We start from the raw sequence: 20,869 nt of genomic DNA on the forward strand, positions 1-20,869 counted from the left end.
TGTGGCCACATTGGTTGACTTCTGTTTTCAATCAAGAACACTCCTTTTTTCACCAAGAATAGCTTGTCATTAGTGCCTGTAGCTTCTTAGCCTGTGTTCTGCTCTACATCTGAAGCGCATGCTATTCTAGAAGCAGCAGAATGGATGAAGCCTGGTTTCCTATCATTTTGTTTCCTTTGACCCCTAAGCTCTTTTTAGTCCGTCTGTGGGAAATAACCTCCCTTGCTGTCCTGCAGCTCTGAAAATTTCTGTCTGTAGACAGCAAGCCTTGGGGCTATCCCAGTCACTTCCAACGGCCAAAGCAGCTTGCTGCTGCCCTGGCAGCTCAGTGCCAGGAGAGCTTTCCCTTGCTGGGGAAATAGCATATCTGCCATGAAGCCACCAGTGCTTACGAAGGTTCCTCAAACTTCAGGGCGACCAGATCACCTTTCCCTCGAAGGGTGACAGCAAAGAAGGGAACATGTCTTCCTTCCTCCTCCCCAGATCCCAGCTGTGTGTGATCCGGCAGAACCGGGATGGCCTTCACTCCCTCCCTCCCCCGGGATGGGTCAGGACCAGCACTAGCTCCACCGGTTGTATCCCCAGTGAGAACGCGGAGCAAGCAGGCTGGAGCCATGTGTCTTCCCTGGGGAGCTGGAGCCCTCGGGGGCCAAGCAGCCTTCCGACCACCAGGAAACCGAGGGACATCGTTCCCGGGGAGGCGGCTGGCGGGCGGCAGGGGTGGGCAGCACTCCTGGGGGACACGCGGGCCCAGGGGTACCGCTCCCCGCCCCGCGGCAGCGCCCGTGCCCGGCTCTTCCGCGCCGCGCCCCGCCGGGCTGGCCGGCGGCGGGGCGGGGAGGAGGGAGGAGCCGGCGGCGGAGGAGCCGTGCGGGCTTCCTGGCGGGGCAGCGCTGGCGGCAGGCGGGTGTCGCGGCGTGGGCAGGTCCGTGAGAACTTCGCCGAGTCTGCCCTGGGCCGAGGCGCGCCCCTGTCCGTGAGACGGCAGCCGCCGCCCGCTCGGCATGGCCGGCCGCCTCGGCCGCGGGATGTGCTGGGGCAAGCGGAGCCGGGGCTGCCGGGGCGAAGGCGCGCTGCTCGCCCTGGGGCTGCTGGCCGCCCTCGGCTTCCTCGTGTGGCGGCACGGCCCGCCGCCCCGGCACGCCGCCCGCCGCGCCCCGCCGCAGCCGCCGTCCCATGACCCCGAGCTGCTGCGGCGGCCGGTGTACGCCAAGCCGGCCCTGGACCCGGGGGCGCTGGGCGAGCTGGGCCGGGCGGTGCGGCTGGAGCTGAGCCCGGCCGAGAAGCGCCGCCAGGAGGAGAGCATCCGCCGGCACCAGATCAACATCTACCTGAGCGACCGCATCTCGCTGCACCGCCGCCTGCCCGAGCGCTGGCACCCGCTGTGAGTACCGCCGAGGGCAGGTGGGGCCGGGGCACAGGAGCCGTGCCTGCCGCTGCTGCGGCTCGTAGAGCCGCTCCGCCAAACCGGAGTGTCTGCTGGCAGCGGCCAGCGCGGCGTGGTCGTGTCTCTCTCGAGTACTTCTCGCTCAGGAGCGTGGAGGCTTTCGGAAACTTTCCCATCGCAAACGCTCTTGGATCACAGCGCTCGTTCGCAGTGTCAAGTCGATTGGTGACTTTTCCAGGCTGCCGCACCTACACAAGGCAGCACAAAGTCGCGCGTTGGTGGTGCGTGTGCAGGTTGTTTTCCCACGTAACCCTGTCAGTATGTTTTCGGTCCTCAAGCTACGCTGCTCTGCCGTTTCTCCTGCTGCTGTCTCCTCCTGCTGCTGCTGTCCCCTGGGTAAGTCACCACGGGCAGCAGCATACTTTTTCAGTCACTCCCTTGACAAATGTTACGCTTCCCAGACTTCGGCTGTGCATTGTATTCAAATGTCTTAAGAGACACAGTTTAAAGGAGATTGTTTTATTGGCAGTTTTACCAGGAGTGAGCTAGAAATGGTGCTCGCAGAGGTGGGTAATGGTATTCTGAAGAGGGACTGTGCTTGTTCTGGGATGCATAGTTGCTGGGACAAGTTACATTTGCAAATTACATTTACAGTTATGACACCAGTGGCAGATAATGGCATAGGCAATTGTAAACAAAGGGTGAGATAGTGTTCGATGAGGTGGCTCTAGTTTACAGGCTAGTTCAGTGCAGCTGTGAAGCCAGCGTGGCACATGAGCTCTGACTATTCTGCCCTTATGCAAATAGTCAGTGTGGCACCGTCTTGGGCTCTCCTGTGAGTGAGCTGCCGGCTGTAAGAGGAAGGGCTAGTCGATTAAGGGGATATGCTAGCCATCACAGGCGATATGCTAGCCATCACAGGCCATCGATGGGATGGAGCCGCGGCTGCTACAGACTCCTCACAGCCCTCACTTCTCTTACACTTCAGCTTGGCTTCATCTGGTTTGTTTCGTTGCAACAGGTTTGTACGATGTGGTAGCAAAAAGCTGTGGAAAAAGCAGGGCTCTGGCTCTCCCGTGAGTTCACTTCACCCCTGTGTGTCCTGCCCAATGTTTCACCAACTCTAATTGTAAGTGCTGAATCTAAAATATGAATCTTATGGTGGCTTTAAAAAAGTTGCAGTGCAAATGCAAGGCCTTTTCATCATAAGTTTAAGCCTGACACTAGGCTTGTTTTACTTAGTTATTATTCCCCTTTTATAAGCAGTCTGTAGACCATAGGTCAAAAAGGACCATTTCAGTTTCATTTCCATGGGAAGAATTAAATCATTTCAATGAGTTATTTTGGACTTCTGCCATTTCTCTATGACAGGATGTTAGAATAAATGGAAGGTCACAGTTGTTGAATAGGGAACATTATAGATGGGTGTGGGTGACTATTCTAGAAATGAAAATAATTTAAATAGATTTTGCTACAACAGCAGACCCTTTTTGATTTGAATATATGGATGCTGAAATGACAAAATATATCCAAACCAAAAGAATCACAGAAGCATCAGTGACATAATCTCAGAGATAATTGCCTTCTGAATCTGGGGCTATATTGTACTGTTGGCAGGTGTTTCATGCCTTTGCGCACAGTTAAATCTAAATTATGGCAAAAATGTCACAGAGCATCTCTCCAACTCACTCAGGAAATGTAAAAAACTTTCCCAAAGGCAATTTTGCAATGAAGTATTAACTCCTTCCCTCAAGAAGGAGGACCATGTAAGAGATTGAAGTAAAAAAACAAAAACAAAAAAAAAAATTGAAAAATGTATCACCAAGCCCACAGCCCTAGAAAATATATTGTACTTTGTTCCAAGATTAGAGGTTCTACAGTTTGAAATATCAAGTCTAGGGATTTTATTTTATTTTATTTTATTTTATTTTATTTTATTTTATTTTATTTTATTTATTTTATTCTTGACTACTTGTGACCTTTAATGAACATTTTGGTGATGAGTGAGGCTACAGTGATGGGAAATAAGTAGTAATGCTAGATGGCAACTAGGCTTCAGCAGTCCACCAAAATGATACAGAAGCTAAATTTTAGATGTAATCAGTGAAACAACTTTGGTACCAGAAGATGACAAATACACCATTTTTTTAGTGGAGTCACAGAAGAGAACCAGAGAAGTGTGTGCTGGCAAGGCTTGGATCTTTTCCAGGCATGTTATCTACAAACTGTGGTAAGGGAAAGAATTAGTAACAGATGGGAGGGTGTGATCTATTGAGAAAGTCAACAAGGTTTTTGTCAAGGATGACGTGTCTCACAAATCCGAGTTCTTTGAAGGTTGTAATTATATGGGTAAAGAAGTGTGTTGTTGATGAGTTCCTTAACTGTGAAATAATGTGGAAACTCCTTGCCTTTATAAATAACTGAGTAGAAGCTGTGAAGCACTTGTTTTGGGGTTTTTTTGTTGGTTTTCATTTGTTTGTTTCAGTTTTTCTGTTTGGTTGGTTTTGTTTTTTGTTTTAAGGTGTGAAGAGTTACTGATAAAGTCCCACAGAAATCTGTGTTGGATGCTGTTCAATTTGCAGTGTGGCTTACATGAAGAAGTGACTAATTTACAGGTCTTCAGCCTGAAAGAAAGGTGGCCTGCTGGCAGTGTACCACCTGCAGGGCTGCCTCAATACATGGGTGATGCACGAGATGGATAAAACTAGTTCTGCCACTTCCCTGTTCCAAAAATCCTTTTACTGTAAAGCATAAGGAAGTTTGTCCACTAGAAAAATTTAAATCAAATATTCAGGAGGTATTGACAGATACTGTGCTTGGAGACTCTGTTCTGGACTATGGGCTTTTGGTCTGTTTAAGCATATTCTTGTGTATGTGGAGGCAACCCGAAAATTTTAGATACAAATAAAATGGGAGAATAAAAGGGAAACAGAGACAGCATTACCATCACCTGGATGCCCCACTGCTCCTTTTGATGTTAATGCCCTCCCACACTAATCGATGAACCCACTCTCTGTGTGTGAATTGGTGAAAACATTTGAATCCAATGAAAACTAGGGTTTTGCTAATAAGATAGAGGGTATCTGAACCAGTAAGCTGTTAAATGTGATATTCAAAATGATGGCACAAGGTGTTGCTGTATCAGATACTGATGCTAAAACTATTTTCCTACTTCTGCATGTTGTATATCCTCAACCTGCCATAGGAACAGAAGTGTGGCAGGTATTTGCTAATATCTATGTCTGATAATACTGTACAGGAAGAGAAGAATAGTTTGGCTGAGATTACTCTCTCAGATAATGTATTGGTTGATGATAGTTTACTATGAATCCAGGAAGTTCCAAATTTAGATCTTTCTCCTACTAATATTTCAGAAAGTCATTATTCCCTCTTGTTCCCACCACCATAACTTGGTTTTTGTGATGACTGATCCTGTTTCTAGTGACACACAGACCCAAAGAACTCAGCAACTACTATTGTTTCGTTTAGACAGTTTCTGCTTCCTTGAACTGTCTGAGCTTGATATCAGCAACTGATAATGTGTTTCATCACACAGAATTTTTTTTTTTTGTTTTATTGAAAGTATACATATAAACAAACATGTATAAACAGTCTATAAAAATGTCCATTTGGAAGAATCTTATGGATAAGAATGTGAGTTACTAAATGATGATACACTTTGTACAAGGTTAGAAGTGAAATAAGCCATGGGGTCAGAGAAGGATGGAGGTTGGAAGGAAACCTTGGGGTGTCTAGTCCAACCTCAAAACCTCCAAGGATGGAGATTCAACAACTTTTGAACACCTCTTTCAAGGCTACATCACTGCCACAGTGATTTCCTTTTATTTTTATTCCCCTGATAATAAGGTTGTCTGGATGGTCCAGCTTGTCTTCCCAACATCTACCCTTCATTTCTTGAGTTTGTACTCGCAAAGGGAGAAGCAATTTTAGGTGGTTTAAACCCAGCAAGCGTCCCCTGTCAGCCTTTGACTTACTGAGCACCCTGTTAGGGCTGATGCCCTGTAAGTATGATGTGATGAGCTTGGGGCCATGGGTTTGACTGCTGCTGCTGCTGCTCTGCCTTCCTCCCCCTGCAACAGCAGGTCTGCAACACATCTGTGTTGTGTCCCATGGGGCTTCTCACAGTGTGCTTGTTTTACAGGACTAGGCAGACAACTAATACATTCTCTTAGTCTTTTACAGCTTATTACAATGTGGAAGAAATACATTTCCAGTTTTTCTACCTGGGTTCTTAAGGGCTATTTCAAGCATTGTTTCAGATTTTAGACATTCTACCTTTTTTTCTTAATCTTTTTTTTCCCTTTCTGTCTTACAGTAGGGATGCCTTGCTCACTTATTTTTGGGATAGTTCCTGTAAAAGCACACAAGTTGCCTTTTGGCTGCCTCTTGGTACAAAAGGAGCAAGTCAGGCACTTTTGTGCTGACCCAGCGTTTCATGTTGTCTTTCATGGTAAAAGCCTGATTCAGGCCTTGGAGCTTGTTTTACTTGTGATCACAGGGATATGGATTTTTAATTCTTCCTTGTCTTTCCTAAGTAGCCACAAAAGCCCCCAAAATATTGAGTGTGGTCTGCATAGTATTTTTTAGTTATTAAAAAAAAAAAAAGTTTTTAGACATTTGTTCTTTAATTGTAGGTAATCTTCTCTGTTTTGGATAGATTCTTTAAATAAACTTCTTTGTAGGTGTGTGATTTTATGTGTATGTGTAGGTACCTGTGCATATATCTTTAAGTGTCTTTGTACAAATAGCTAGATATACACAAATGCTCAAATTCCTCTGTCAGCATCATTTATGCCTATAATACTATTTATTTTGAGGGAATATTATGCTTGACTTTAGCATAACAATCTTGTGCTAAGATTTTTCTGTCTTTAAAAACTGTTTTTCCTGTTTGTTCCCATATTTGAATTTGATTCCCTCAGCATCTCCCTTTCTTCTATGGTTTGTTTTGTTTTCTGGGTTGTAAGTACTGAATTATACCAGGATGTTTGTCTGATAGTATCTTGCTATCAAGTTCCCAGAATAAGCCTTGATATACTTTGGGTTTGGTTCCTTTTCTACTCCAAACATCACAGCTACTCCTGCCAGGAGTTTTAGCCTGATCCTGTTCTGGGAAAAGCAGCTGTTTCCCTCCTCAGCCCACAGTGACTGTCTGACTTCACCCAGGAGCTCCTCTTTCATCTCTTACCTAAAGGTGAGCTGCAGCAGCTTAACATTTCTGGCACATCCCTTCCCTCTAAACATGCACCTTGTGGTGCACCTTATGTCCAGAGCTGGCTTTGGCACACGTATTCCCATGCTTTGCATCTGATTAGGAGACACAGCACACTACTTCTCACAAGCAAAGGCTTTGCATTAAACACTTAAGAGTGTGTTTGGTGCAGTTGTTTTGTAACACTATGGTCACTTGTTTGGTGTTAGGTTTTTTTTAGTTTGATTTCTGAGCATTTCAGAAACATATAATTGGTTGCTAGTAACAATATCAATCATAATAGCTTTAGTGTTAGTTGGCAGGATTTCCTTCATATGTAAACAGGCTTTAGACCTTCAAAGCAATGCTTCTCTAGGATATTTCATTCTTTCCTCATACAGTAAGTGGCGTAAAAACAATTCTTCACCATGGTTGTTTTTTTGTTTGTCTTTTTTTTTAATAAAAAGTCTTGCATTTTATAGCGGTACAAAATGAGGCAATGCTTCTGCTATGGTTTTGATATTTAGGATATTTTGCTATTTTCGTTTCTTGTCATCTGTAAAAATGTATCACTTTTCTTTGTCATTATGCCTTTAACAACCCCCAGCAAATACTTTCCAGAAGAGCTCACATGTATATTTTTCACCATTTTTCTTTCCAGTTTTTGGTAGACTTCCTCAACATCCTTTGACATCTAGATTATTGCTTGGTTTCAGCTGATTTAATTTTTAAACTGAAAAATTTTCCAGATCTGTGATTGATAGTAAGCAAAAATTGATTTATTTATTTTTTTTAAATTTAAAAGCTGCTTTTATTGTAAACAATTGTCTATCAAGATCATGTGAATCCACACCTTATTTATAGTGATGAATACAATAGCTTCTTTCAGCTATTGCTTTGTAAAATACTTTTTCTTGTCCTGAATCAAATTACTCACACTAAAGTAAGTTTTTGAATGTAGGTACAGGAAATAGTATGTCTCTGTGGAAAGGTTAAGTGTATCTCACTATCTTGGAAGAAAATTGAAAACATTTGAGCAAAATGTAACCACTGTTTCAGCTCAGCAAAGTAAAATAAAAATCAAATGTGTTTCCCCATCATTAGATGCAGAATTTCCTTCTCATCTGCACATCCAGAATCTGGGTCAGTTAGGAACTTCAGTAGTCTTTCTCTAACAACTTGGAATTAGGAGGCTCTGTGGATTTCCTGAATTTGTAGATTTTAGAATACAGATTTAGTAAATGCTCCTCTTTCTAGACATTTTTTTTCTTATTGTATTTTTAATCTGTCTTAAACAGATTTGCTTTCTGTGCCCACCTCCTCCCCACCCCTCCAACTTCTTGACAAATATTTTCTTCTGTTTCAGACTTGCTGTCATCTTTCTTGCTTCTCACAATGTTTGTATACAAGGTAGCACAGCTGATTATTATCTGAAATCTTTAGACAGCTTTTGACAGTCTGTCTTGTCAAGACCTTCTTGTCTTTGGGAGAATCATTCCATAGAGCATTAAATAATCTAGAAAACTGTTTTACAATCAAGCCAGCCTTTGTTTCCAGAGACTTGGTCATATCACAGTGTTGTAGGCTGTACAGAGCTGCTTTCTCTAACATGGTTTGTTTCAGCAGATATAATTTAGGGAGCTTTTCACCGGCGTGCTGGGCTGGGACAGGAGAGACCGTGGGGAAGTGTAGGCCGGCATCCTGAACTCACCTGCTAAAGTGCTCCAGCCTTGCCCCAAATAATCTGGCCATTCTGGCAGTTATCAATACCTTGCTGCTATCTGCTTTGCTAATCACACCCAGACACACCTTCTGTAAACTGTCAATGCCTTTTTCTGCAATAGTTGAACACATATGGCCTGTGTAGGTGTGTAAAACCAGGTGGAGACTCTCTATGCCCAGAAAAACCTTTATTTATTTATATTAAAAAAAAAAATAAAAAAAAAAAATCCCTGAACTGACAGTTGGATCAAGGTAGTCTTATGTGAGAAAATAAATGTGACACAAAGAGTTGGGTAGTATTTGGAGGAGATAAGAATAATGTTTATCATATCCTTTAATTCCACTGGGTATTGCAATTTTGTACCCCAGGCTTTGGGTGGTGTTGCTTTTGGCTCATGTGCCGCATTCTATCCGTAGGTTACTCTCCCACAGAGAGGGGTGAGGAGTGGATGTTCAACTATATATTCAGCCTGGAGTAAGGGACGTGGCCTTGGTAACTGTGTGGGGTGGCTTAGAAACCAGTGCTGCCTCCTGTGTCATGCTGCAGGGCTTGGGATACTTGTGGGTGGATGTGCAGAACCCCAAGCTGCAGCTTGGGAAAAAGTAGAAAAGGGGGAAGAAGATGCCAGTACTGGTGTGTCATCTGCCATGGCTTTGGGAAGGTGAGAGAAAGAGGTGTTTTCTCTTGGATAAAGACACTTGGCAGATTTCAATGCCCACACTGCCACCCCTGCAGTTTATGGAGTGGGAATGAAGGTGGTAAAACTAGATTGAGATGCCCATGGGTGCTGCCATTCATTCCTATCAGCCCCATTTACTTAGAGCCTACAAAATGCCACATTTTAGCACACCTCTTACTGAAAGAGCAGTTTAAGTCCGCATCTTAGCTGCTCAAATTAGGAGGAGAAAAGGAGGTTGTGTGGTGAGTCAGCATGTCTCCAGCCCATGATAACAAGCCCAGCCAACCTGCTTCCTAGTCCACCATGTGAAAGCCAGCCTGAAGTAGAACCCTGGCGGTGTTTTCCAGGTGACACTGGGATGGGGCGTATGTGTCACATATTGTAGTCACATAAATCAAGTTAAATCAGCTTCAGCAGTGACATGTGCTGTTTTGCATTTCTTGAGAGAAGCTGCGCAACCCTGAACTTGCCTAGGGCATTCACATTGAAATTTCAAACCCGAAACTTACATAGTATACCTTTTGGAAGCATTAAATAATTTATGAGCAATTTGTATTCTTAACAAATCTTTGAAAACTCAGAGGACATTTCATATTTTTTTTTCTTAAAATGTAAGTAATTGTGCATATAGAAGATCAAATTTGGAGATTATTTTCCCTTTCTGTATCATTGTCACAGTTGTGGTTAAAGTCTTAAATAAGAGCATGTCAGCAGCCATTCCTAATTAACTCATGGCAGTGTGCCCAGTGTGCACACATTCATGCTCTCTCTCCCTGTGTATAGATACACATCTCTTAGAGAAACAGCTCTTTACAAAGAAATAAATTGAGTGATTACATTAATTGACATGAATGTTCTTGAAAACAACCCATTTAATTTTGTTTGGGCATTTCCTGAGTGATGTCTCCTTAGTTTCTAATAAATAACCTATTGTAAAACTTGCTAAAAGAAGACTGTGTAGTGTAGTAGATTCCAATGTTAATTTATTAAACTTGTCAGCTGCTTACTCTCAGTTAGACTGTGACTTAAAAATCCAGTGTAAAAAAAAGGCAAAACCAAAAACCCACAGGAATTTGAATGTATGATGATGCACTTTTACATGTTTGGCTTCAGTTTGCATTTTGTGGACTTAGATGTTTGAGTAGAAGCTGCAGTGAGACACAGAGGAAAGGTGGTACATAGTGAACGTGGTTTTGTGTTCAGGTACATACCAGCAGTAGTTTCTCTTTCTTCCCATCTAGAGATTTAAAGATTAATGGATGAACACATTTAGAATTTTATAATATAGATGTTATCTTAGTGTAAATTGATAAGAAATGCCAGAAGACAAAGCTTTTGTTTGTTTTATGCCACAGTGATCAAGTAGGAGGGTCTCTGGAATACCCACCCAGTGTGGCAGAAAGTGCCCAAGGGAAATGAAGGACGATGCAGAAGCAGGGTGCTGCTGGAGCACTGTAGTGTCCCCATCTGCTCTTTGGAAGATGGTTGGGGCAGTCCTGGCCATGTTTTCTCTGAGTGTCACTCTACTGTGCATAAGGCTTGTGCTTGTGCATTTTCTAGTGAATCTGCAGGGAGCAGGCGTGACCGGAGGGCAGAGACTGAGCAGGTGCCGCTCCTTTGCATTGCCATACCTGTTGTGGTTATTATTCATTATATACCAGTGTTTGTCATTGAAATTTGAGTCCTGTTTAAAACTATATGCATTTATTTTGTTGCCCCTAGAAAAGCCTCTTGGGTGCATTGGCAACAGGTTTTTCCTCAGCGGCTGACCCTGGTATCTGATAACTGTTACCAAAATCAGGTTGACTAGAGATGTGTGTACTTCTCAGAAGAAAATGCACCTTCTCAACATACATAACATGCCATTTTTAATGTAGGTAATTGTTTATTTTAAAATGCATTTAATTCTTACAAAACAGTAAATTTCCTGTGGCTGACTAAGATAAGGAGAATAGTGAAAGAATGTTGGACTTCAAATGCATCTGCATTTATTTGCCATGCTTGGAAATGCCACGCTTACAGGCAACTAATTTCCTCATGTCTGTGTTATGTTTTTACCAACCATTTGGTAGTTATGATGACTAGATTCAAAGTGATGTATCACAGCCAGTGGTAGGGACCATGGGTAAATTCCTATAGTCATTTAACTTTACTCATACAAGAAGTTCCATAGTCAGATCTCTATAGCCAAGAGGGAGGTGGGGACCCACTGAGGTCTCTTGGGCTGTGCTGGATCAATGGCTTAAGGAGGGTGAGGATCTGTCTTAATGGACCTGCATAGCCAATATGATCTGCTCAATGGTGACTGCTAGTTTTTACGATGAATAATGTGAGATACGATTATCCTATCTTAACGTGATCCTCTTTATTGGAAAGGACGGTGTTATGAGTTTTGGGTTTTTTTCTTCTATTCAGAAACTGAAAGCAGGTTGCAGTATAGTATGCATAAATATACATTCCCAGTATCTGCAAAAACATATTTTGGGACAGCTGTCACCAGCTGCTGTCATTTTAATGACATACCATAATTGATATGCATTTGTTTTTCTGAATAATCCAAAGTAGGAGTGAAATGATTCACTTGGAAAGTAGGAGCTGGGATACTTGGCTGACACATGGAGAAAAAAAGTACATCTTGAGGTTTGCAAATGTGAATACAGAAGATGGGCTGCTAAGACGCTTCTGTGGTAAACAGGAGTTGAGAAATAGAAGAGTTATGACCACTAGGCTTTAAATCAGGTTTCATACCCATAGTGGGTTTTTTTAAGTTTTTATATCTTGTGAAGTGGTAATGTTTAGTGTCCATATGCATTCCAGTTAATTGTTATTCAGCAACACTTCCAAGCATTTCCATTTCAGGGATTCATTAGTTTTTTTAAAGATTTTCTTGTGCTACAATTTTTCCATGGTGTAAATGCTTTGGGTTTGTAATCTCCCGAAAGGGATTAATTTTTAAGGCTTAGCAAAACTCTTTCATTACAGAAAGATCAGGAAAAGTGTGCTTCACTTTAGCAACATTATTTGAGACTGCTAACAGTTGAGATCTTCTAGCAATTTAGCAATAAATACATGTATTGGAAATAATATCTGAGATAAACATGCAAATATGCACAGAAGTTGAATAATGTGGTGGCTTTTTCTTTATATTTTTGAATAAGGGTATCAGGGTAGTGTTCAGGTCAGGGTGGCCGTGCTGGCCAGCAGCCTGCCCTGCTACTATGGTGGGTCACTTCTCTGCATTCCTGTGCTGCTTTCCACCACAGAGCTGGTAAATTAAACCCATCTTTTAGTGCTGGCCTCTTTCTTGACTTTGGAAACCTAAGAAACGTGTGCTCTGGTATGTCCTGTAGTAGGCTGACCTTTTCCTGCAGTTTGGGGTGTGCTCAAGGAAGGAGGCAGCAATGCACAGTGAATCAAAAACAGTGTGGGGATTGCCTTGCTCTGTGCCAAATTATGTTTCCCATCTCCAGCATGTAATTTCAGGTAAATCCGTTGAAGTCTTTAATCTATAATTAGACTTATAAGCTTCTTTAGACCTTTTGGGTTTCCTTCCTTTAAATGAAATACAGCATTATTATTCTATGAATCTTCCTGACATATTTTTCAAAGAATACTTTCCTGATGGTTTTATATTATTTATTTATATTTTCCTTCAGTTTTCTAAAATGAGTATGTAGAAATCCTATTTCCATCAAGAAATGAACTCAAAATTACCTGGTACGAGTGACTGGTATACATGGATATTTTTTTTCCTGGCAGTACTGAGGAGGAATGCTTTTCAGTGGGCTAAAGTAAATATGTATTTCTAAAACTGGATTCATACAGTGGGTTTTTCAGCATTAAAAATAAAGTTAATTAAAATGTCACTCATCACTCCTTTTCATTTTTTATGTGTCAACACATGAATGTCTGGCTAAATAATTCTGTCACCAGGTGTTAGTGTGAGACAGTTCCCTCTCTGAAAGGCCCTCAGGACAAGCTACAGCCTGGAGGGACAGGCTTTTTTGTACTTCACTAGCTCAGTGTGTGTGTCCATGTGTCTGTATTCATGGGTGGTGTTGTGAGGTGTTCCTTTCACATTTGAGAAGCAGCCTTTGGGTGCCTCCTTTGCCCGAGTGTCATTTGTCCTTGCTGCTTCCTCATTTTCATGTATTTATTACAGAACTACTCTACAGACTTTTGTTTTCCTCATAAGAATTTTAATTTTAGGCATAATCAGATTCAGATTTTTTTTTCTTTCTGTACAACAGATCTTAATAGGTACTGCCTAATCTTCAAAGAAACCTACAAGCCTTTTTCTATTGCAGACGCAACAGCCTTAAATAGTTTGTTAAAATATTCTAAATGTGCTATATGTAAACAGTTTGCTTTTAATGTCATTTTCTTAGTGTTTTGGGGAATTTTTGTGCCCCTAAATTGACCTAAGGGATTTATCTGTCACATTTTCTACTGATCAGTTTTAATTTCCCTTTTCAGCTCCCCATACCATATGCTCTGGAGGACTCGCTGCTGTTCTGTTTTGGTAGGAGGGATGTCCTACCTGTTTTGGTATCTGTTGTGATTTAGCAGTCTGAAGAAATTGAAGTCTGTCCTTCTGCCCCTGACAAGCCTCGGTGACTCCAGGCAGTAAAAACTGCCAATGTGGAATGCTCTAAGCAAAGAGGAGAAGCTGTAGAAAATGCCATCATTATTTTAAAATTCTTCTAAACCAGGGGATTCTTTTAAGAATTTATACATTTGGCTCAGCTATAAGTTTCTTGGCATCCTTATGTTAATTTAGGGAAGTTCATATATATATTTATAGGAAATACATTCTGGAGCTTAATCCAAAGGTTTGCAAACTTTCTGGCTCTCCATAGAGCCAAACCCATGCATTTCTATATCTATTTTAGGTTTTCATGGATTTCACTATTAGATTTTGCCAGTTGTGTGGTCTCTCCAAATTCTGCTTCAGTGTACATACATTTCAGTTTTGTTGCTGGTTGTTTGGTTTATTTTTTTTTCTCTTTATGTATTGCTGCTTCCAAACAGTTATATTTTTACTGTCTAGCACTTGTTCTATTTTCCAAAGCAACTGTTATCTCTAGTTCATGTTACTGTTTTTACTGCACTCAGGTTTTACATTTATTTTTTTTCCTTTAATCTGAGGCACATTTTGGCCATTGCTTGTTCTTTTATTGGAAATTGTGCAAAGACAGCTACTTCAGCTACACCAGCCCAAAATGCCTTCCATTATTTTTCTTTTTAGACCTTTTGGTAGTTTGCAGAATTTTATTCATAATGCTTCAGTGGGAATGGAACCTCTGTAAGAACAACTTCCTAATGTTTTCTCATACAATTTTCCACACACATGCAGTTCTTTTAAGATCCTGTGTTCTTGGTTGCAGTTAGTAACTAGTGTACAAGTGGATTTGAGAACTATTTCCTGAAAATTAATAAATGCTTTTGCACTCGTACTAAATAACTATATTAATAACTATATAATAACTGAGTAACTGAAGTTATTTCCCCTTTACAGATGCAGAGAGAAGAAATATGATTATTATAGCCTGCCAAAAACCTCTGTTGTGATAGCTTTTTATAACGAGGCTTGGTCAACGCTTCTGCGAACTGTTCACAGTGTTCTTGAGACGTCTCCGGATATACTTTTGGAAGAAATCATCCTTGTAGATGATTACAGTGACAAAGGTAGGAAGAATAAGTCTAAATCATGTTGAATCATCAATATGATGAAGAAATTATGTTGATGGGCTTTTTTGGTCAGACAATTCATAGGAGAAAAAGTTATGCTGTTCAGGTCACATAACAGAAAGCTGTACCACAAAGGCCTCTCACTGAAAAATAGTTTTTCTTGTAGTGTGCCAGTGAAAAATGTGACTTATGGACCAAATTTAGTTTGGAACGGGGAAGGACATTTGCTGTCTTGTAACATGAGTGTTTCTGTGTATAGATAGACTACAGTCTGATCAGAGCACTTCAGGTTCCCTGAATTGAGCAAGTTTCGATTGCACCAGTGCTCCCCTGGTGTCTCATATAATGACAGTGACCTAGTTCTTTGGTCTTGTTTGAACAACAGGACATAAAGGCGATGCTGGCATTTTCCACCACACATTAATTGTGTTAAAACTTTTATACAGAAAGTCTTAAGTAACTTTTGAGAAGCATTTATCAGTCTGGGAATATATTACAGAGGTAAATGTGAAGCACTCAATTTTGTGTCCATCCAAGTTCTGTGCTTTTTTCACATGCTTTCTAAACTTGTATAGCAGAATCTGAGTTCAAAATGCCACAATCATTAGAGCCCTACTATAAGTAATATGCTAGCGAGGAGAGAGCTTCCTATAGTATGACATAAATAATTTCAGACTATACTATTCCCTCTTTTTTTGGTTTGTTACAGAACATTTAAAGGAGACTTTGGAAAACTACGTGGCTGGCCTGCGCAAGGTGCGTCTTATCCGTGCAAATAAGCGAGAGGGGCTGGTTCGAGCCCGGCTGCTGGGGGCGTCTGTGGCAAAAGGAGACATCCTAACGTTCTTGGATTGCCACTGTGAATGCCACGAGGGCTGGCTGGAGCCACTGCTGGCAAGGTGAGCTTATGCTCTGGGCTGGTTTTCTCTCCCATTGGAGAAGAAGGGGCGAGACAGTTTGGCCCACTTCTGCAGTGGAAAAATGACTCATGGTTCACCAGAGGTTACTGCATTCTGGTCCCTGAGGCACTTCGAGTGCTTGGTGCTTGTCTCCTGGCTCTGCAAAGCAAATGGAAGTGTGAAACATCACAACATGGTGGGGTGGTTTTTTTGTTTGTTTTTGTTTTTTGTTTTTTGTTTTTTTTTCTTTTGGTCTGAGGGATCAAACTGCTCTTTTTCTTCAGCCAATGGAAAGTTTTGGGTTTCAGGAGGACAAGTCCATGCCCCCAGCTTTGAAACTAAATTTGGTAAAGGTGGCTACTTCTGTCAGCCTGGGTAGTGGATGAGCAGAAGGTCTGGAAAGATATGTGCCCTGCAAGGCAATGTTTAAGTAAGAAGATTGGAATACAAGTCAGTAAACTCCATGTTAGTCCTGAGCAAATCCACCTTTCCAGACTGGTTCTGATATAAAGGACCGTGGTGTAGGATACGGAGGAGTTAATGTTGTGTCAACACTGACTCTTGGAGACCATCTGTCCTGGGACACTGTACTTTATGCCTGTGTAGTCTCTTGTCTATTCTGCAGATCCGCCAGGCTGTTCAGAAAACTTCTGTTAATTAAAAGCAAGCAAACAAACAACAAAAAAACAGGGAACCTTCCCAGAACTCTAACAAAAACCGCCTAGAAACCAGAATACTAGCCTTCTGTTACAGCTGAGAATATTTACTGTATTCTCAAAGCCTCACCCACGTGTAGCCAGCAGCCATAGATGCACCTTTCCTGCTATGTGTTCAGCCACCTCACCACAGCGCCTGCATCATGTCACCAGCCTCTATTGCTTTTGCCCCTTTTGCTAACAAAAGCTCTTTTGTCTTTACCCCTTTGGATGCCATTAACAGGTACTGATAGACACAGGACCTGAATCAGACCTCCTAAGTATTGTATATAGAAAACCAGCTCTCTTTAAAACGTAATTAAAAGAAAAAAAAAAAGCTTTCCTCAAGGCCAGTGTTTTGATTTGGATCCTGTTAAGGTTCCCACCAGGTACTGTAGACTACAGAAAAGGACCAGAAAAAAAACAGCCCTTAACAAACTGGAGAGAGACTTCCGAAAGCACATAGTGTCTTGGTGTGTGTGAATCTTCCTGATTCCTAGTGGGACTGGTGTTCTCAAATTTCTCATGTCCCTTTGAAATTATATCTTGATTACTATTTCAGTTTTTTTTTGTTTTCTTAAAATTGTCGTACTTGCCTTGTTTCTAAAATTTCACACCGAGTGTATTCCAGGTAACTGCGGGCTAACTATGATAGTGTGAAGAAAGGAAAAGGGATAAACATCAAATCATGAGCATGGGTTCAACAACTGTCCCCTAAAGAAAATGCACAGCGGGGGAGACAGCGCTGAGATTTCTTCGCTTCTTTAGCGCACCACTAGATGGCAGTCTTGAGGAAGGATTGGGAATTTTCTAAACGCGATAATCACCACCTGTAAAAAGTTAGCCCTCCCTTGGAATTCCTGTCGTTCTTGCTGCAGGTGCAGACACACATCTCTAAGGGGTTTTTCTGCGGCATATCTGACTCAAACGTATGGCAGCAATACAGCAGTGTTAGCATTTTGCAGTGCAAACATAGTTGTATTTGTAAGCTGCCTGTGCATTGTACCGTCTAGTTAATTCACAACTTATAGAAAAGGTGATGGCTTTTCACTTACTTCATTCCTTTCATAATTGAAATCATATGCCAGTTGCCTACTTTTTACTTATTTTTTCTTCTTGTTATAGGAGGAGCAAAATATTTTTACATTTTATTGCTTTTTTCCTCTGTGTGTGTGTTTATAATTTTCATTGCTTTGTTCAGTGAGGATTTGTACAAAGTTTTATGCAAGTGAGACAGGAGATAACAATATTTGTATAAGCCCTTTTGTGTGCTCTACCAAACAAGATCTCTATGGGACATCATAAAGAAGAAAACAGCTGTTTCACATATTCCCTCCAGCAATAAGAGGCCGTTTCACACTTAAAGTAGTCTTTCTCAGCTCAGAAAATACTACTCTGGAATTGCTGCAGTTCTCTGCTGCATTTAACCATCACAAACTACTCTAATTTCACAGTATGAGCCCTTGGTCAGCCTGGAGGTTTTTAGCCTAACAATCCCATGAGGAATGAGCTCCCTTTGAATGACAGATGCACTGCATCTCTTACCCGTTTGTTGATAAATTGCGTTCAGTTTTCCTTCACCTCTGAAATACGTAAGTACAAGATGCAGGGCTGAAGTGCATACCTGCATCTTTAAGTCAAACAAGTTCCTTAATTTCACTGAACTATCAGGGGATGTCCAACCCTAGAACAGGAAAGATGCTAAGCAGTGGTTTAGGAGAAAAACCTCGGCTTGAGCTTTTGTGCCTGAAGTAGCTCCTAGTGCTAAGGGAGGCCATTCTAGAAGGTGACAAGAAAGCTAAGAATCTCACTGCCTTCTGTAAGGATGAATCCTATTGGAAAGGCATCCTGAAAACCCTGCATGATATTGAGAAATGGGAGGAAGGGGTTTATTTCCTTGTAGAAGTAGACCTGCAAGATGCATCCTTAGTATGATAAAGATCTTGACTATCTTTCGATCACCCTTGGTGTTAGGAATGTCATTCTGCAGTGCTATCTTGTTTCTCCTTTCATCCCCTGTGTTGCCAGGGTTTCTGGAAGCCTCGTTCAGTTATGTTTCATTGTTGGAGATCTAATTCCCATGTTGCAGGTTTGGGTTTTTTTCTAAACTCAGGGCTTCTTTTTGAGTACTATTACAGAACTCAGTACAACATTTGCAGATGATCACAGTTACAAGAACAGCCGTGACTTCAAGGGCCAAGTGTCTTGGTTTATTGGTTTATTATTAATCATTGCAAAACTATGCAATCAAACTGCCCTCTAAAACAGCTACCTGTACACATGAAAATGGACTTTTTTTGTTGATAAAATAGTGCTGGCTATGGCAGCCAAGCCAGATGCTGAATGTGTTATCTCAAGCCATCTGGCATACCTTGCTTCCACCATCCAGGAAGGTTGATGCTTGCCAATAGAGTCCATCCTTATACACCCTCCTGATGATCTCCAGTAGGAAAATGGGGGTAATTTTTGTATTTATTGTATCATCATTTCCTTGTCCTTGCAGCATGAATTGAAAAGGAGCAAAACTTCATGTTTTGTATTGTTCGCATTCTTTGTTTTTGTTAGTTCCAGTTTTTCCTTTTTAGAGAAGTTTCTAGTCACCCTTTTGTTTCAAAAACATTCCAGGATTGCTGAAGAAGAAACAGCTGTTGTCTGCCCTGTTATTGATGTTATTGACTGGAATACATTTGAGTACTTGGGAAATGCTGGTGAGCCACAGATTGGTGGATTTGACTGGCGGCTGGTCTTCACTTGGCATAGTACTCCTGAAAGAGAACAAAAACGGAGGAAGTCCAAGACCGACGTGATCAGGTTAATTTTTATGCATCCTATGAAACTGTGAATGTGTTTTTGATTTCACCTGAAAATGCCAGGTGCTGAAAGATATCTGGGAAATGAGCATATTACTAAGAATTACTGTGTATTTTGTAATTTGTTTAGTTCCCAATTTTTTCCAAAAGAGCTCCTGTTTACCATGCCCCTGGAAAAAATAGTGCTCTAAAAGCTGGAATTCCTGTTTCATCTTCCATGTGGAAAACCTATTGCAAAGTAGTCTTTTGACTCCTCTGAGCAAACACTTACAGATGCTTACCAGCACATGGAGAGAGTGTAAGTGACTAACTGATACTGGAGGATGTCCTCTGTGCAAAGCAAAGAGTTCCATCTTATAAAAAAAAAAAAAAATCATGGGCAACAATGAAAAGGGAAAAAAAATCACCAACCAGTAAGAAGGTAGAAGTAGTTTTGAAGATTTTTTTCTGTGCTGTAATGATAATTGTAATACACTGTGTTATTTTCAAAGGTGAACCATTTTGCCAGTTCTTTACTGGCATGAAACAATACAGCTCCATCCACCATGGTTTCTGTGAAGGGCTAACTTACAGACCTCAGGCTGACATCTTCATTATGGGTTTCAGTTCTGTTTTCTTTAAGGACAAGATGCCATCAATTGGTATTATTTGTAGTTGTATTTTACAACTCATTGTTGTATTTTAAGGAGAGGCAAGAGAACAGAACAAACAAGACATCTGGAAAATAGGAATGGTAGACAAGATCCTGATAGCTGAGGATCTGCCATATTCAACCTATTCATCTGCTATGGAAGTTGCTGTATTTCTGCAGTTTATTGTAGTAAATTAACCTGTTTGGCACTTTTAATACAGTAATTTTGTTAGTACTTTTATTTGTTATTGTGTAGACCACAAAAATATGGAATTATTACTTTTTCTCAGTCTTCTGTAAGTTGCTTATCATGATATTAATACCCAGTATTTCACAAATATTAATGAACTTATCCTCAACTGAATGAACCTTTTTTTGAATGGGAAAAGTGAGGTAATAATTGAGTCTTTCTTAGCATGTATTAATCCTCCTTAAAAAAAAAAAATCCAAATACAGTCAGTGTTTTTTTAAAACATTTAGTTCAAATACGATGCTTTTATTTTCTTTATGATAAGAAGAGTTGTCTTTGACATCCCAAGAGGAAAATGATGGGGATAAAGTTTCATGGTAGCCTGAGGACTGTGAGCTTGACAAGTGTCTGGAGAAAGCAGCAGTGCTGAGAGTGGTGTCACCAGCAGCTTGGTTTGGAAAGACGAGATCTGGAGGGAAGACAGAAGGACTTGACTGGTTATGGAGTTTGTTATTTTTCCTTCTGTCTTGTCTCATCTCATTCCATTCTTTGAAACCACATATGACAGTGTGAGACAGTGTTGCTTCAAAAAGATAACTGGTAAAATTAGTTTTGACAGATTCAGTGTAATTGATCATGCATCTCGCTTTTGTTATTATTTACCTCAAAAGTAATTTAGCAAAATTCACATAATGCCAGCTGAACTTAGTTCTAATGGCCAGTGTATGCTTGGCACTTTAAAGAGAGTCATCCTAAGACTGTAAACAATAAGGAGCAATACCGAACAAATACAAATTTATGGATATGTGCACACTCTACCCTACTGGAAATACATCCCTTAAATGTGCCATCACTCCAGGCCTTGTGATCTTCAGTGAGGACCCAGTCATGACTCCTGATTTTTCTTTTTTCCCCTCCCAAACTTAGTAAAAAATTTAAGAATATGCAGCTG

General features: G+C 41.1%; 1 protein-coding gene across 1 annotated transcript in view; it reads left to right on the plus strand.

Moving 5' to 3' along the window:
* Window positions 1-861: 861 nt before the first annotated feature.
* The window catches only part of GALNT12 (polypeptide N-acetylgalactosaminyltransferase 12), a 49,992-nt gene continuing 29,984 nt past the window's right edge, over window positions 862-20,869 (plus strand). The window contains exons 1-4 of the mRNA XM_058833480.1: window positions 862-1,384; window positions 14,520-14,689; window positions 15,402-15,591; window positions 18,912-19,097. Coding sequence (XP_058689463.1) covers window positions 1,005-1,384; window positions 14,520-14,689; window positions 15,402-15,591; window positions 18,912-19,097 — 926 coding nt within the window. The 5' untranslated portion in view covers window positions 862-1,004. The remainder of the gene's footprint in view (window positions 1,385-14,519; window positions 14,690-15,401; window positions 15,592-18,911; window positions 19,098-20,869) is intronic.

Source organism: Poecile atricapillus, chromosome 2 (genome assembly GCF_030490865.1).
Source record: "Poecile atricapillus isolate bPoeAtr1 chromosome 2, bPoeAtr1.hap1, whole genome shotgun sequence".
In the NCBI taxonomy this organism is placed as follows: Eukaryota; Metazoa; Chordata; class Aves; order Passeriformes; family Paridae; genus Poecile; species Poecile atricapillus.